Source organism: Petromyzon marinus, chromosome 66 (assembly GCF_048934315.1).
Source record: "Petromyzon marinus isolate PM22_M1 ecotype Great Lakes invasive population chromosome 66, UKy_Petmar_22M1.pri1.0, whole genome shotgun sequence".
In the NCBI taxonomy this organism is placed as follows: domain Eukaryota; kingdom Metazoa; phylum Chordata; class Hyperoartia; order Petromyzontiformes; family Petromyzontidae; genus Petromyzon; species Petromyzon marinus.
Window position 1 is genome coordinate 4,596,180 of NC_133732.1, and position 18,297 is coordinate 4,614,476.

At 55.3% G+C, this 18,297-nt stretch overlaps 2 protein-coding genes across 4 annotated transcripts in view; both read right to left on the reverse strand.

Moving 5' to 3' along the window:
- Positions 1 to 538: 538 nt before the first annotated feature.
- LOC116938033 (uncharacterized) lies at positions 539 to 6,158 on the reverse strand. Of its 2 annotated transcripts, XM_032945198.2 has the most exons (3): positions 5,598 to 6,158; positions 4,049 to 4,366; positions 539 to 2,260 (listed from the first exon to the last, which is right to left on the reverse strand). In XM_032945198.2, the coding sequence occupies exons 1-3, from the start codon at positions 6,150 to 6,152 to the stop codon at positions 2,030 to 2,032; spliced, it is 1,104 nt and encodes a 367-aa protein (XP_032801089.2). In that variant the 5' UTR covers positions 6,153 to 6,158; the 3' UTR covers positions 539 to 2,029. The 2 variants fall into 2 exon arrangements, with proteins under 2 accessions (XP_032801089.2, XP_075910696.1); XM_076054581.1 differs by lacking the exon at positions 539 to 2,260 and having other exon boundaries at positions 3,641 to 4,366.
- A 7,236-nt stretch (positions 6,159 to 13,394) lies between these two features.
- Positions 13,395 to 18,297, reverse strand: part of PLG (plasminogen) — a 179,103-nt gene continuing 174,200 nt past the window's right edge. For both annotated transcript variants that reach the window (XM_076054559.1, XM_076054560.1), the window contains one exon: positions 13,395 to 17,162. The gene's annotated coding sequence lies outside the window, so the exon portion shown is untranslated. The remainder of the gene's footprint in view (positions 17,163 to 18,297) is intronic.

An 18,297-nucleotide genomic window follows, 5' to 3' on the forward strand; every position in this document is an offset into this window, starting at 1 on the left:
CCTGCAGTCACGAAAGCTTTAAATCAAAATTGAACTTTATTTTGTTAATTTTGTTACATTCTTCGAACCTAACGACGTGGACTTTACCGGAAGACCCCCCCCCCCCTCCAAAGAACGTGACTCCGTGCTCTTGGCTACAATCAAGCAAAGTCATCGGCCGGTAGGTAGGGAAATAAAATAAATCGCGACGTTTCGGGCTCGACACCCAAGCGCCCCGTCGTCAGGTGGGGGAGCTGAAACGTCAGCTGCCTACCAAGTGGTGACTTTCCCGAGGGCACCAAAGAGTTGTGGGATTCCTGCGGTCACGATAGCTTCGAATCAAGAATGGCTTCACTATCACAAACGGAGTGGCTTATCATCATCATTATCATCACGTGGGCGTTTACAGCAGTAGCCCAGTTTAAATGTCGAGGGACACGGAGGGAATAACGCATGCACCCGCGATGGTGAGAGGGGCACGCCGTCTCCAAATATGCAACAGCAGGCGTCGTCAGATCGAAGCCACGACCTCCTGTACGCCAGGCAAGGTAGTCAACATCTCCTAGCCACCGTGATGATGATGGTGGTGGAACCCACGACCTCCTGTACACAAGGCGAGGTAGTCAACATCTAGCCACCGTGATGATGATGGTGGTGGTGGAACCCACGACCTCCTGTACACCAGGCGAGGTAGTCAACATCTCCTAGCCACCGTGATGATGATGATGATGGTGGTGGTGGAACACACGACCTCCTGTACACCAGGCGAGGTAGTCAACATCTCCTAGCCACCGTGATGATGATGGTGGTGGAACCCACGACCTCCTGTACACCAGGCGAGGTAGTCAACATCTCCTAGCCACCGTGATGATGATGGTGGTGGTGGAACCCACGACCTCCTCTACACCGGGCGAGGTAGGCAACATCTCCTAGCCACCGTGATGATGATGATGGTGGTGGTGGAACCCACGACCTCCTGTACACCAGGCGAGGTAGTCAACATCTCCTAGCCACCGTGATGATGATGATAGTGGTGGTGGAACCCACGACCTCCTGTAGACCGGGCGAGGTAGTCAACATCTCCTAGCCACCGTGATGATGATGGTGGTGGAACCCACGACATCCTGTACACCAGGCGAGGTAGTCAACATCTCCTAGCCACCGTGATGATGATGGTGGTGGTGGAACCCACGACCTCCTGTACACCAGGCGAGGTAGTCAACATCTCCTAGCCACCGTGATGATGATGATAGTGGTGGTGGAACCCACGACCTCCTGTAGACCGTGCGAGGTAGTCAACATCTCCTAGCCACCGTGATGATGATGATGATGGTGGTGGTGGAACCCACGGCCTCCTGTACACCAGGCGAGGTAGTCAACATCTCCTAGCCACCGTGATGATGATGATGGTGGTGGTGGAACCCACGACCTCCTGTATACCGGGCGAGGTAGTCAACATCTCCTAGCCACCGTGATGATGATGATGGTGGTGGTGGAACCCACGACCTCCTGTACACCAGGCGAGGTAGTCAACATCTCCTAGCCACCGTGATGATGATGGTGGTGGTGGTGGTGGTGGAACCCACGACCTCCTGTAGACCAGGCGAGGTAGTCAACATCTCCTAGCCACCGTGATGATGATGATGGTGGTGGTGGAACCCACGACCTCCTGTACACCAGGCGAGGTAGTCAACATCTCCTAGCCACCGTGATGATGATGGTGGTGGTGGTGGAACCCACGACCTCCTGTAGACCGGGCGAGGTAGTCAACATCTCCTAGCCACCGTGATGATGATGATAGTGGTGGTGGAACCCACGACCTCCTGTAGACCAGGCGAGGTAGTCAACATCTAGCCACCGTGATGATGATGGTGGTGGTAGAACCCACGACCTCCTGTAGACCGGGCGAGGTAGTCAACATCTCCTAGCCACCGTGATGATGATGATGGTGGTGGTGGAACCCACGACCTCCTGTAGACCGGGCGAGCTAGTCAACATCTCCTAGCCACCGGGGGACTGGGTGGGGGAGGTAGGGGGGGGTGGGGGGGGGTCACGGCAGCACCGGCGTCCCATCATCCTGCCCTCCGCGCCCGCACCGTGCAGCGAGGCACAGCCAGGCCACGGGGAGGCCGAAGCCTGCCAGGACGAGGAGAGCAGCGGCCCACGCGTGGCCCCGCAGCCGGTCGCGGTAGAAGGCCGCCAGCGCCTGGGCAAGCTGCTGGAGCATTCCGGCCCTCTCGTCCGGGCTCGTGTCCGCGAAGGGCAGCTGAAGGGTTTTCACCTGGACGTCCAGGGAGCAGAGGGTTAGGGAACACGAGAGCAGATCAAGGAGGGAGCTGAGGGAGCTGTGGATGAAGGAGGGAGCTGTGGGTGAAGGAGAGAGCTGTGGATGAAGGAGAGAGCTGTGGATGAAGGAGAGAGCTGTGGATGAAGGAGGGAGCTGTGGATGAAGGAGAGAACTGTGGATGAAGGAGGGAACTGTGAATAAAGGAGAGAGCTGTGGGTGAAGGAGAGAGCTGTGGATGAAGGAGGGAGCTGTGGATGAAGGAGAGAGCTGTGGGTGAAAGAGAGAGCTGTGGATGAAGGAGGGAGCTGTGGATGAAGGAGGGAGCCGTGGATGAAGGAGAGAGCCGTGGATGAAGGAGGGAGCTGTGCATGAAGGAGAGAGCCGTGGATGAAGGAGGGAGCCGTGGATGAAGGAGGGAGCTGTGGATGAAGGAGAGAGCTGTGGATGAAGGAGAGAGCTGTGGATGAAGGAGGGAGCCGTGGATGAAGGAGTGAGCTGTGGATGAAGGAGAGAGCTGTGGATGAAGGAGAGAGCTGTGGATGAAGGAAGGAGCTGTGGATGAAGGAGAGAGCTGTGGATGAAGGAGAGAGCTGTGGATGAAGGAGAGAGCTGTGGATGAAGGAGAGAGCTGTGGATGAAGGAGGGAGCTGTGGATGAAGGAGGGAGCTGTGGATGAAGGAGGGAGCTGTGGATGAAGGAGAGATCTGTGGATGAAGGAGAGAGCTGTGGATGAAGGAGGGAGCTGTGGTTGGAGGAGAGAACTGTGGGTGAAGGAGAGATCTGTGGATGACGGAGAGAGCTGCGGATGAAGGAGAGAGCTGTGGATGAAGGAGAGAGCTGTGGGTGAAGGAGATATCTGTGGGTGAAGGAGAGATCTGTGGATGAAGGAGGGAGCCGTGGATGAAGGAGAGAAATGTGGATGAAGGAGAGAGCCGTGGATAAAGGAGAGAGCTGTGGATGAAGGAGAGAGCCGTGGATGAAGGAGAGAGCCGTGGATGAAGGAGAGAGCTGTTGATGAAGGTTATGGAGCTGCAGGCGAAGGAGAGAGCTGTGGAAGAAGGAGAGAGCTGTGGATGAAGGAGGGAGCTGTGGATGAAGGAGGGAGCTGTGGATGAAGGAGAGAGCTGTGGATGAAGGAGGGAGCTGTGGATGAAGGAGAGAGCTGTGGATGAAGGAGGGAGCTGTTGATGAAGGTTATGGGGCTGCAGGCGAATGAGCGAGCTGTGGATGACGGAGTGAGCTGTGGATGAAGGAGGGAGCTGTTGATGAAGGTTATGGGGCTGCAGGCGAATGAGCGAGCTGTGGATGACGGAGTGAGCTGTGGATGAAGGAGCGAGCTGTGGATGACGGAGAGAGCTATGGATGAAGGAGAGAGCCGTGGATGAAGGAGAGAGCTGTTGATGAAGGTTATGGAGCTGCAGGCGAAGGAGAGAGCTGTGGATGAAGGATAGAGCTGTGGATGAAAGAGGGAGCTGTGGATGAAGGAGAGAGCCGTGGATGAAGGAGAGAGCTGTTGATGAAGGTTATGGAGCTGCAGGCGAAGGAGAGAGCTGTGGATGAAGGAGAGAGCTGTGGATGAAGGAGGGAGCTGTGGATGAAGGAGGGAGCCGTGGATGAAGGAGGGAGCTGTTGATGAAGGTTATGGAGCTGCAGGCGAAGGAGAGAGCTGTGGATGACGGAGGGAGCTGTGGATGAAGGAGCGAGCTGTGGATGACGGAGGGAACCGCGAATACCTCCCACCTCGCGAGACCTCCCGGCGTCGAGCGCGCCGTCGCTCCCCACCTTGAGCACGAAGAGGACGATCTTGACGGGCTCCGGGACCCCGCGGGCCGTCACCACGCAGCGGTACGAGCCGGCGGCGTGCTCCGTCGCCGACCTCCAGCTCAGGCTGGAGGAGGGCGGCGCCGGCGCGAGGGGAACGCGGATCTCCGACGGGTCCTTGGTGACGGCGCCGGGGGCCCACCTCCAGGCGAAGGAGAAGCCGGCGAGGTCCACGCGGGCCATCTCGGGCCCCAGGCAGTCGAGGGCGGCGCCGTGGCCCGAGACGACGGACACGGCCCGCACGCCGCAGTCGGCCCTCCGCAGGCACGGGCGCGTCACCTGCGGGCACGGGACGCGGCCGCGCTCGAGTCGAGAGCGTGGGGGTTGGGACACGGTCAGGGCTACGTCTCGAAGGGAATACACCCACTCACTCAGCCATCCACTCACCCACCCATCCACTCACCCAACCATCCACTCACTCAGCCATCCACTCACCCAACCACCCACTCACCCAACCATCCACTCACTCAGCCATCCACCCAACCACTCACCCACCCAACCACTCACCCAACCACCCACTCACCCAACCATCCACCCACCCACCCATCCACTCACCCAACCACCCACTCACCCAACCATCCACCCACCCATCCACTCGCCCAACCACCCACTCACTCAGCTATCCACTCGCTCAACCTTCCACTCACCCAACCATCCACTCACTCACCCATCCACTCACCCAACCATCCATCCACTCACCCAACCACCCACTCACCCAACCATCCACTCACCCAACCATCCACTCACCCAACCACACACCCACTCACCCATCCACTCACCCAACCACTCACTCACCCAACCATCCACTCACTCACCCATCCATCCACTCACTCACCCATCCACTCGCCCAACCACCCACTCACCCACCCACCCATCCACTCATCGAACCATCCACTCACCCAACCATCCACTCACTCACCCATCCACTCGCCCAACCACCCACTCACCCAACCATCCATCCACTCACCCAACCACTCACCCACCCATCCACTCACCCACCCACCCATCCACTCACCCAACCACCCACTCACCCACCCATCCATTCATCCAACCACCCACCACTCACCCACCCATCCACTCACCAAACCATCCACTCACCCATCCACTCACCCATCCACACATCTACCCATCCAACCTCCCACCCATCCACCCACCCACTCACCCATCCACCCACTCACCCATCCACCCACTCACCCATCCACCCACTCACCCATCCACCCACCCACCCACTCACCCATCCACCCATCCACCCACCCACCCACTCACCCACTCACTCACTCACCCACCCACACACCCACTCACCCACCCACTCACCCACTCACTCACTCACCCACCCACTCACTCACCCACTCACCCACCCACACACTCACCCACTCACTCACCCATCCACTCACCCACCTCCCCACTCACTCACTCACCCACTCACTCACCCACCCACACACCCACTCACCCACCCACTCACCCACTCACTCACCCACCCACTCACCCACTCACTCACCCACCCACCCACCTTGCGACACTGCGTAGGCTCCGTGCCCTGCGTCTCGAGGCACGAAGCTACCTCAAGGGCTCCCACTCCGCACGCGACGCTGCAGGAGCCCAGGGGCCGCTCGACCCGGGCCGAGAGGGGCTCGCTGGTCGTGAGTTTGGACACGTCCACGGGCCCAGCTGGTGGTGATGGTGGTGGTAGTGGTGGTGGTGTCGCGGTGGTGGTGATCTCCTGGGGCTGAGCGCCGCTAGCTAACATCACCAGCAGCAGCAGCAGCAGCATCAGAAGCAGCTGCTGCGTCACCGACATCATCATCATCAGTATCATCAGCATCATCGTCAGCATCATCATCATCAGTATCATCATCAGCATCATCATCAGTATCATCAGCATCATTGTCAGCATCATCATCAGCATCATCAGCATCACCATCATCAGTATCATCATCAGCATCAGTATCATCAGCATCATTATCACCATCATCATCAGCATCATCATCATCACCATCATCACCATCATCATCAGCATCATCGTCATCATCAGCATCATCAGCATCATCAGGATCATCAGCATCATCAGTATCATCAGTATCATCATCATCAGCATCATCAGTATCAGCATCATCATCAGCATCATCATCATCAGCATCAACATCATCATCAGTATAATCATCATCAGCACCATCATCAGTATAATCATCATCAGCATCATCAGCATCAGCATCATCAGCATCAGCATCATCAGCATGATAATCAGTATCAGCATTATCATCATCATTAGCATCATCATCAGCATCATCATCAGCATCATCAGCATCATCATCAGTATCATCATCAGCATCATCATCATCAGTATCAGCATCATCATCATCTGCATCATCATCATCAGCATCATCAGCAGCAGCATCATCATCAGTATAATCATCATCAGCATCAACATCGGTATCATCATCAGTATCAGCATAATCATCATCAGCATCATCATCATCAGCAGCATCATCATCATCATCACTATCATCATCAGTATCATCATCAGCAACATCATCAGCATCATCATCATCAGCGTCTCCTTCATAGACACTGCCACTAGCAGCACTTGCCCCTACAGCCTGCTGAAGGCTACCTGGGGGACCTTTGCCTGTGTAGGAGATGGTGGCGGTTGTGATGGTGGCGGTTGTGGGGGTGGCGGTTGTGGGGGTTGTGGGGGGGGGGTGTTGTGGGGGTGGGGGGGTTATGGGGGGGGGGGTGGGGGAGTTGTGGGGGAGGGGGTTATGGGGGGTGGGGGTTGTGGGGGTGGCGGTTGTGGGGGTTGTGGGGGGGGGTGTTGTGGGGGTGGGGGGGTTATGGGGGGGGGGGGTGGGGGAGTTGTGGGGGAGGGGGTTATGGGGGGTGGGGGTTGTGGGGGTGGCGGTTGTGGGGGTTGTGGGGGGGGTATTGTGGGGGTGGGGGGGTTATGGGGGGGGGGAGTTGTGGGGGAGGGGGTTATGGGGGGTGGGGGTTGTGGGGGAGGGGGTTGTGGAGGGGGGGTATTGTGGGGGTGGGGAGGGGGTTATGGGGGGGTGGGGGGGGTTATGGGGGGTGGGGGTTGTGGGGGAGGGTGACGAAGCGCGTGGCTATTGCTACCGCGTTGCGAAATCGACTCGGGTCGTCTGGGGCCCCTCCCCCCTGCCCCCTCTCCCCTCCCCCTCCCCCCTCTCCCCTCTCCCCCTCCCCCCTGTCCACCTCCCCTCCCTCCTCCTGCCCTCCCCCTCTTGAAAGTTCACAGCGGTGGTGGGGGGGCGGGGGGGGGTGAGGGTGTGGGGTGGGGGGGTGAAGGGGCGGGGTGTGGGGGGTGAGGGGGCGGGGTGGGGGGGGAACTCCTTAAATACTCCACTCAACCTCACAGAGTAGCTACTGCTACTCGCTGCTAACAGCACTTGCCCCTTCAGCCTGCTGGAGGCTACCTGGGCGACCTTTGTCTGTGTCTCCTTCATAGACACTGTTACTCGCTGCTAACAGAACTTGCCCCTACAGCCTGTTAGAGGCTACCTGGGGGATCTTTGTCTGTCTCCTTCATAGACGCTGCTACTCGCTACTAACAGCACTTGCCCCTACAGCCTGCTAGAGGCTACCTGGGGGATCTTTGTCTTCTTCATAGACACTGCTACTCACTACTAACAGCACTTGCCCCTACAGCCTGCTAGAGGCTACCTGGGGGATCTTTGTCTTCTTCATGGACACTGCCACTCGCTACTAACAGCACTTGCCCCTACAACCTGCTAGATACTACCTGGGGGATCTTTGTCTTTGTATTTCCATAGACACTGCTACTCGCCACTAACAGCACTTGCCCCTACAGCCTGCTAGAGGCTACACGGGGGACCTTTGTCTGTCTCCTTCATAGACGCTGCTACTCGCTAACAGCACTTGCCCCGTACGGTTAGCGTGCTGCGCTATGGACCTGGCGACCCGGGTTCGATTCCCGCTCACGGCCAACACCAGTGACGATTATCTGAATCGGTCCCGGGCCTCCCCTAGGTCGACTCAGCCTCAAATGAGTACCTGGTGCGGTGTGTAAACATTGCCACTAGGGAGACAAAGGCGGTCGGGCGTGGTGCTGGCCACCCACCCCCTCGTGTACCGTTCCGGCCTTCATAGGTGCTCGCTAACAGCACTTGCCCCTACAGTCTGTTAAGGCTATATGGGGGATCGTTGTTATCTTTGTACGTGTGTGTGTACGTGTGTACGTGTGAGTGTGTGGAGTGATGTGGTAAAGGAGGATGTGGAACTGAGTGGACTTGCCGATGACTGGTACCAGCAGTGTCAAGATCGGCCTCTGTGGAGGAGGAGGCTCGTGAAGGACGCTGCTACTGGGCAGTTGGAGGCAGTCGCCCTCCAACAACAACGGAGGGCGGAGGAGCGACGCTCACAACAACGACCGGAGCGCTGGGTGGCTAAAGCACAGCGGGTTGGCACAGTAGGGGGCACAGGTGGTGCATCAGCCAGTCATCTCAGTCAGTCGACCCGTGGCACCTGGGTCTGCCCCGTGACCTCCTGCCAGCGGGCGTTCGACACTTCACGTAGCCTCAAGGTGCACGTGGCCTGGCACAAGCGTCGTGGTGACGTCACCGCCACTTAGTGGCGAATGGCGGCGGTTGTTGTTGTGTGTGTTAGCTCGTGTTGGTGTGTGAGTGTGTACGTGTGAGTGTGTGTACGTGTGAGTGTGTGTACGTGTGTATGTGTATGTGGGCTCGCCTTCCCATCAACCGGAGGCGAGGAATGGTGGTCGTGGTAACTTATGCCCCCACCGAAGATGAACATCCGTGGAGGGATGCAGGCAAAGCCGATAAGTCAGATGCCTTCTATGACCTCCTGTCACAGGTGCTGGCTAAAGTGGCCCCTCGGGATAGAGTCATCATGTTGGGTGACTTCAATGCCCGAGTTGGTCATGATACTGGAACCTGGTCTGGAGTGATTGGAGGGCATGGGCCAGATCAGCTCAATCAACAACGGTAGGAGGCTGCTAGATTTTTCTGCAGCCCATGGGCTTGTAATTACCAACACGCTGTTCCGGCATCGGCGCATCCACACAACATCATGGATGCATGCCGGGTCCAAGCAAGAACATCTGCTGGACTACATAGTGACGGACCAGCGAATGCGAGCCCATGTCCTTGACACCAGGACCTACCGTGGAGCTGATCTGCCCTCTGACCATCGACTAGTCATCTGTAAGATGCGCCTGCCATTCTTCCACTCCGGTGGTGGGTGTACACCCAGTACCCCATTCCAACATAATGTGGCCTGGTCTCAGTTATCTGATGAAAGTTGCAAGCGAGAATTTCATCATCGCTTGCGGCTGGGATTGGCATCGTCCCCGACTCCTCCTGATGTCGAGGGTAAATGGGCGAGGTTTAGGACTGTGACTCATGCAGCTGCAATGGCTGCTTTGGGTACGCGGTCCAGACCTCCCCAGAGACCCTGGCTGACAGAGGAGGTATTCAGAATGGTTGAGAAAAAGCGACAGGCCCACTGTCATCGGCTACAGAATCCCACGTCAGAGAATGAGGAGGCTTACCGCAGCCTTCGCTCGGAGGTTCCGAGAGCCGTGAGGCGCTGCAAGGATGGGTGGTGGTCGCGGGTTGCTGAGGAGATGGAGTCTGCCTCAGTGGCCCGTGATCACAAATCTCTATTTAACTCCATCAAAAAAGTAACCTGCAGCGCCACACCTATTACCATCATTAGGGGAAAAACGGTGATCCAATCTCCGACCCCCAGGAACAGGTTCGCAGATTTGCTGAGCATTTCTGTGAGGTCCTGGGGGAGGGAAAATCCCTCAGCCAGGAAAACGTGGCACAAAGTGAGGATGACCCTGCTGAGGCTGCGGTGCCTCAAATATTGGAAGAAGTCACCCCCTGTGAATGGCTGGCTGAGGTGCCATCTGCTGAGGAAGTATTGAAGGCGATCCGGAGTCTGAGACCAGGGAAGGCAGCGGGCAGAGATGATCTCCCAAGCGAAATGCTGAGGGAGGGTGGCGTTTGTGCACAGACTGCCCTATATGACATCATAACAACAGTCTGGACCACTGGACGGGTTCCACAGGATTGGAAGGATGCCCTGGTGGTCCCCCTTTTTAAGAAGGGGGACCGCACAGACTGTACACAACTACAGGGGCATCTCACTCCTCAGTGTGCCGGGAAAGGTCCTGGCAAGGATTATTCAGCATCGCCTTGCCAGGCACGCTGAGGAGAGGCTTGCGGAGCCCCAATGCGGTTTCAGGAAAGGGCGGTCCTGCACAGATGCCATATTTTCTGTCCGTCTGCTACAGCAGAGGTGTAGGGAATTCCAACAAGACCTACATCTCTGCTTTATTGACCTGGTCAAGGCCTATGATACCATCAGTAGGCCTGGGCTCTGGGTCGTTCTTCGTGCTTTTGGAGTACCTGACCCTCTGATCACGATCATTAAGGACCTTCATGATGGTGAGCGGGCCCGGGTAAAACTACGTGGCCGGGAGTCAGAGCCATTCCCTGTACACCTTGGGGTGCGACAGGGATGTCCTCTGGCTCCCACATTATTTAACATCTATTATGACCACGTAGTTCGTGAAGCCTTCAATAGCTGTACCGGGGGAATCTCCATATGGTACAGATATAATGGAAGGCTAATCGATGCCCGGGTGCGGTCAAGGGATGGCTCCCTATTGCTCAACCACGTTATGTATGCTGATGATTTGGTAATAGCTGCTCAGTCAGAGGAGGAGTTGGAGACGCTGCTGCTGAGACTGGAGCGTGCAACTAAGAGGTGGGGCCTTACCATCAGCCCCACCAAAACTAAGCACCTGCCTGGGTATTTTGTACCATCGGACACTCCACCCCCACAACTCCCAATCAGTGATGGGGCAGTTGTGGAGAGAGTGGAGAGTTTCCCATACCTGGGCAGTGTGCTTATGACTGGCTCCAGTTTAACAGCAGAGGTCTCACTCCGAATCAGTCGAGCGGCAATATATTTTCATCGGTTGCGTAACGCTGTGTGGAAGCTACCTGGTCTGTCGCTCCGCACTAAGCTTCAGGTCTTCTCGGCCACAGTCATTCCCTCCCTTCTCTACGCTTGCGAAACGTGGACCCCCCTAATGGAACATCTTCGCCGGTTAGAAACATTTAGGCTGGCCTGCCTACGATCCATCCTGGGTTTAACCAGACTGGATTGTGTGAGGAGCTCACAAATCCTTGAAAGATCTGGGCAGGGTCCCATCGGTGAGCTCCTCCGGCAGGCAAGGCTGCGATGGCTGGGTCATGTAGCCCGCATGCCCAGCCACCGCATGCCGAAACAGCTTTTGTTTGGCCGGATTGAGGGGGCTAAGCGGGCGCGGCACGGGCTAGAGAAGAGATGGAATGATGTGGTACAGGAGGACGTGGAGCTGAGTGGACTTGCTGATGACTGGTACCAGCGGTGTCAAATCGGCCTCTGTGGAGGAGGCTCGTGAAGGATGCTACTGGGCAGTTGGAGGCAGTCGCCCTCCAACAACAAAGGAGGGCGGAGGAGCGACGCTCAGAACAACGAGCGGAGCGCCGGGTGGCTAAAGCACAGCAGGTTGGCACAGTAGGGGGCACAGGTGGTGCATCAGCCAGTCATCTCAGTCAGTCGACCCGTGGCACCTGGGTCTGCCCAGTGACCTCCTGCCAGCGGGCGTTCGACACTTCACGTGGCCTCACGGTGCACATGGCCTGGCACAAGCGTCGTGGTGACGTCACCGCCACTTAGTGGCGAATGGCGGTTGTTGTTGTATGTTTGTGTACGCGTGAGTGTGTACGCGTGTGAGTGTGTGTACGCACAGACTGTAACAACTACAGGGACATCTCACTCCTCACTGTGCCAGGAAAGGACCTGGCAAGGATTATTCAGCATCGCCTTGCCAGGCACGCTGAGGAGAGGCTTGCGGAGCCCCAATGCGGTTTCAGGAAAGGGTGGTCCTGCACAGATGCCATATTTTCTGTCCGTCTGCTACAGCAGAGGTGTAGGGAATTCCAACAAGACCTACATCTCTGCTTTATTGACCTGGTCAAGGCCTATAATACCATCAGTAGGCTTGGGCTCTGGGTTGTTCTTCGTGCTTTTGGAGTCCCTGACCCTCTGCTCACGATAATTAAGGACCGTCATGATGGTGAGCAGGCCCGGGTAAAACTACGTGGCCGGGAGTTAGAGCCATCCCCTGTACACCTTGGGGTGCGACAGGGATGTCCTCTGGCTCCCACATTATTTAACATCTATTTTGACCACGTAGTTCATGAAGCCTTCAATAGCTGTACTGGGGGAATCTCCATATGGTACAAATATAATGGGAGGCTGATCGATGTCCGGGTGCGGTCAAGGGATGGCTCCCTATTGCTCAACCACGTTATGTATGCCGATGATTTGGTAATAGCTGCTCATTCAGAGGAGGAGTTGGAGACGCTGCTGCTGAGACTGGGTATTTTGTTCCATCGGACACTCCACCCCCACAACTCCCAATCGGTGATGGGGCAGTTGTGGAGAGAGTGGAGAGTTTCCCATACCTGGGCAGTGTGCTTATGACCGGCTCCAGTTTAACAGCAGAGGTCTCACTCCCAATCGGTGGAGCGGCAATATCTTTTAATCGGTTGCGTAACGCTGTGTGGAAGCTTCTTGGTCTGTCGCTCCCCACTAAGCTTCAGGTCTTCTCGGCCACGGTCATTCCTTCCCTTCTTTACTGGTACCAGCGGTGTCAAGATCGGCCTCTGTGGAGGAGGCTCGTGAAGGACGCTGCTACTGGGCAGTTGAAGGCAGTCGCCCTCCAACAATAACGGAGGGCCGAGGAGCGACGCTCACAACAACGAGTGGAGCGCCGGGTGGCTAATGCACAGCAGGTTGGCGCAGTAGGGGGCACAGGTGGTGCATCAGCTAGTCATCTCAGTCATCTTAGTCAGTCGACCAGTGGCACCTGGGTCTGCCCCGTGACATGTCAGCGGGCGTTTGACACTTCACGTGGCCTCAAGGTGCACATGGCCTGGCACGCGCGTCGTGGTGACGTCACCGTCACTTAGTGACGAATGGCGGTTGTTGTGTGCACGCGTATGAGTGTGTACATGTGAGTGTGTGTACGTGTGAGTGTGTGTACGTGTGAGTGTTAGTTCGTTTGTGTTAGCTCGTGTGTTAGCTCATGTATGTGTGTTAGCTCGTGTGTGTGTGTACGTGTGTGTACGTGTGAGTGTGTGTACGCGTGTGTGTGTGTGTGTACGCGTATGTGTGTGTACGCGTATGTGTGTGTGCACGTGTCTGTGTGTACACGTGTTGTTGTTTTTGTTTCACGGAACGAGTTAGGGAGATTCAAAGAACTTTATTGACATCAAAGTCACAACAGCGTGCGTGTGTGTGTCTGTGCGTGTGTCTGTGTGTATGTGTCTGTGTCTGTGTGTGTGTCTGTGTGTGTCTGTGTGTGTCTAAACTACGATCGAACATTTTAACTAATAAGCTTGTGCCGGAGGCCCCCAGGGGACAGGCGTCTTTGACGTCTCCTAGCCAAACTGCATTTAGCGGAGCCACGATATTTAATCTTTACCCTCGGGGCTCATCCAGAAACAACAAAACGCCATTACGGATGGCCACCTGGAATGTTCGAACGCTCACTGCGGAGGGGAGGCTGCCACTCCTCTGTCGGGAGCTGGACCGGTAATGCCTGGATCTCTGTGGCATGCAGGAGGTCCGGTGGACCGGCTCTGGCTCCTGCCACCCAGAGGGGTGGACAGTCCTCTACTCGGGGCAGGAGACTGCCAAACAACAGGGTGTGGCTCTTCTTCTGAACAAAAGAATGAAGGGGGCGTGGGTGCGTGGCGGTGAGGTGTGGGAAGCTGTAAGCCCCAGGCTACTTTGGGCTCGCCTACCCATCAACCGGAGGCGAGGAGTGGTGGTCGTAGTTACTTATGCCCCCACCGAAGACGAACATCTGTGGAGGGATGCAGGCAAGGCCGATGAGTCAGATGCCTTCTATGACCTCCTGTCACAGGTGCTGGCTAAAGTGGCCCCTCGGGATAGAGTCATCTTGTTGGGTGACTTCAATGCCCGAGTTGGTCATGATGCTGGCACCTGGTCTGGAGTGATTGGAGGGCATGGGCCAGATCAGCTCAATAACAACAGTAGGAGGCTGCTAGATTTTTGTGCAGCCCATGGGCTTGTAATTACCAACACGCTGTTCCGGCATCGGTGCATCCACACAACGTCATGGATGCATGCCGGGTCCAATCAAGAACATCTTCTTGACTACATAGTGACGGAACAGCGGATGCGGGCCCATGACCTTGACACCAGTGCCTACCGTGGAGCTGATCTACCCTCTGACCATCGACTAGTCATCTGTAAGATGCGCCTGCCATTCTTCCACTCTGGTGGTAGGCGTACACCCAGAACCCCATTCCAGCCTAAGGTGGCCTGGTCCCAGCTGATGAAAGTTGCAAGTGAGAATTTCTATTTGATGGAATTTCATCATCGCTTGCGGCTGGGGTTGGCATCGTCCCCGACTCCTCCTGATGTCGTGGGTAAATAGGCGAGGTTTAGGACTGTGACTCAGGCAGCTGCAATGGCTGCTTTGGGTATGTCGTCCAGACCTCCTCAGAGACCCTGGCTGACAGAGGAGGTGTTCAAGCTGGCTGAGAAAAATAGACAGGCCCACTCTCATTGGCTACAGCATCGGAGAAAGAGGAGGCTTACCGCAGCCTTCGCTCGGAGGTTCGCAGAGCCGTGAGGCGCTGCAATGATGGGTGGTGGTCGTGGGTTTCTGAGGAGATGGAGTCTGCCTCTATGGCCCGCGATCACAAATCCCTATTCAATTCCATCAAATAAGTAACCTGCAGCGCCACACCTATTATGATAATTACGGGAAAAAACGGTGATCCAATCTCCGACCCCATGGAACAGGTTTGCAGCTTTGCTGAGCATTCCTGTGAAATCCTGGGAAAGGGGAAATCCCTCCACATGGAAAACATCGTGGGACAAAGTGGGGATGACCCTGCTGAGGCTGCGGTGCCTCAAATATTTGAAGAAGTTACCCCCTGTAAGTGGCTGCCTGAAGTGCCATCTGTTGAGGAAGTACTGAAGGCGATCCAGAGTCTGAGACCAGGAAAGGCACCGGGCAGAGATGATCTCCCAAGCAAAATGCTGAGGGAGGGTGGCGTTTGTGCACAGACTGCCCTACATGATATCATAACAACAGTCTGGACCACTGGACGGATTCCACAGGATTGGAAGGATGCCCTGGTGGTCCCCATCTTTTAAGAAGGGGGACCGCACAGACTGTAACAACTACAGGGGCATCTCACTCCTCAGTGTGCCGGGAAAGGTCCTGGCAAGGATTATTCAACACCACACTGCTAGGCACTCTGAGGAGAGGCTTGCGGAGCCCCAATGCGGTTTCAGGAAAGGGCGGTCCTGCACAGATGCCATATTTTCTGTCCGTTTGCTACAGCAGAGGTGTAGGGAATTCCAACAATACCTACATCTCTGCTTTATTGACCTGGTCAAGGCTTATGATACCACCAGTAGGCCTAAGCTCTGGGTTGTTCTTCGTACTTTCGGAGTCCCTTACCCGCTGCTCACAATCATTAAGGACCTTCATCATGATGGCGAGCGGGCCCGGGTAAAACTACGTGACTGGGAGTCGGAGCCATTCCCTGTTCACCTTGGAGTGCGACAGGGATGTCCTCTGGCTCCCACATCATTTAACATCTATTTTGACCACGTAGTTCGTGAAGCCATCAGTAGCTGTCCCGGAGGAATTCCCATCTGGTACAGATATAATGGGAGGCTAATCGATGCCCGGGTGCGGTGAAGGAATGGCTCCCTATTGGTCAACCACGTTATGTATGCCGACGACCTGGTAATTGCGGCTCACTCAGAGGAGGAGTTGGAGGCGCTGCTGCTGAACCTGGAGCGTGCCACTAAGAGGTGGGGCCTTACCATCAGCCCCACCAAAACGAAGCACCTGCCTGGGTATTTTGTACCATGGGGCACTCCACCCCCACAACTCCCAATCGGTGATGGGGCAGTTGTGGAGAGAGTGGAGAGTTTCCCATACCTGGGCAGTGTGCTCATGACCGGCTCCGATTTAACAGCAGAGGTCTCACTCTGAATCAGTCGAGTGGCAGTATCTTTTCATCGGTTGCGTAACGCTGTGTGGAAGCTACATGGTCTATCACGGCCAAGGTCATTCCCTCTCTTCTCAACGCTTGCGAAACGTGGAACCCCCTCAAGGAACATATTCGTCGGTTAGAAACATTTAGGCTGGCCTGCCTACGATCAATCCTGGGTTTAACCAGGCTGGATTGTTTGAGGAGCTCACAAATCCTTGAAAGATCTGGACAAAGTCCCATCGGTGAGCACCTCCGGCAGGCAAGGCTGCGTTGGCTGGGTCATGTAGTCCGCATGCCCAGCCACCACGTTCCTAAACAGCTTTTGTTCGGCCGGATCGAGAGGGCTAAACGGGCGCGGTACGGGCTAGAGAAGAGATGGAGTGACGTGGTACAGGAGGACGTGGAGCTGAGTGGACTTGCCGATGACTGGTACCAGCGGTGTCAAGATCGGCCTCTGTGGAGGAGGAGGCTCGTGTAGGACGCTACTGGGCAGTTGGATGCAGTCGCCCTCCAACAACAACGGAGGGCGGAGGAGCGACGCTCAAAACAACGAGCGGAGCGCCGGGTGGCTAAAGCTCAGCAAGTTGGCACAGTAGGGGGCACAGGTGGTGCATCAGCCACTCATCTCAGTCATCTCAGTCAGTCGACCTGTGGCACCTGCTGGGTCTGCCCCGTGACCTCCTGCCAGCGGGCGTTCGACACTTCACGTGGCCTCAAGGTGCACCTAGCCTGGCACAAGCGTCGTGGTGACGTCTCCGCCGCTTAGTGGCGAATGGCGGTTGCTGTTGTTGTGTGTATGCACATGCGTGTTTGTGCGTGTGTGTGAGTGTGTGTGTATCTGTGTGTCTGCATGTGTGTGCGTGTGTGCAAAGATGTCAACTCCATGCCGGGCTTCGCAAAATCCATTTCCCATAGACCCCGAGCGGCTGTCTGCCGCTACGAAACCAGTCCCGTGTCTCGCTTGGGCACTGAAATACACATCATCGCGTCATCATTACGTCATCATCACGTCATCATCGCGTCATCATCACGTCATCGTCATCATCACGTCATCATCGCGTCAACATAATCAGCATAGTCATCATCAAAGTCGTCATCATCATCATCATCATAGTCATCATCAGCATCATCATCAGCAGCATCATCAGCATCATCGTCATCAACATCGTCGTCATCAGCATCATCGTCAGCATCATCGTCAGCATCATCATCAGAATTATAACCATCAGAAACATTGTCATCATCATCAGCATCATCATCGTCATCAGCATCATCAGCAGCATCATCATCAGCAGCAGCCGGAAGCAAGCACCGTCGTAAATTATGAGATGCCGCAGCTTCTGCTGGCCGTCTGGAGCGCTCTCTTCCTTGCGATGTCATGGAGCCACTTGGAGCTACGCCACTTTTAAATCACCACCACCACCATAATCATCATCATCATCATCTAGAGTGACAAACTCATGTTGTTGACAGCAGCTGCCTGTTGTTGTTGTTGTTGTTTAGTTTGTTGTCATTCCCCCGCACTTCCGATTAGCGTGGTTGGCTTCGTACGGTGCTAGAGGTTCAACATAAATAGACTACACTATACACTACACTATACACTACACTATACACTACACTATACACTACTATACACTACACTATACACTACTATACACTACACTATACACTACACTACACACTACACTATACACTACACACTGCACTACACACTACACTATACACTACACTATACACTACACTATACACTACTATACACTACACTATACACCACTACTATATACTACACTATACACTACACTATACACTACACTATACTACTACACTATACACTACAAACTACACTATACACTACACACTACACTGCACTATACACTGCACTACACTATACACTACATTATACACTACACTACTACACTGCATTATACACTACACTGCACTATACACTACACTATATACTACACTATACACTACACACGACACTACACACTGCACTATACACTACGCACACTACACTACACTACATACTACACTACACTATATACTATACACTACACTACATACTATACACTACACTGTACACTACGCTATACACTACGCTAT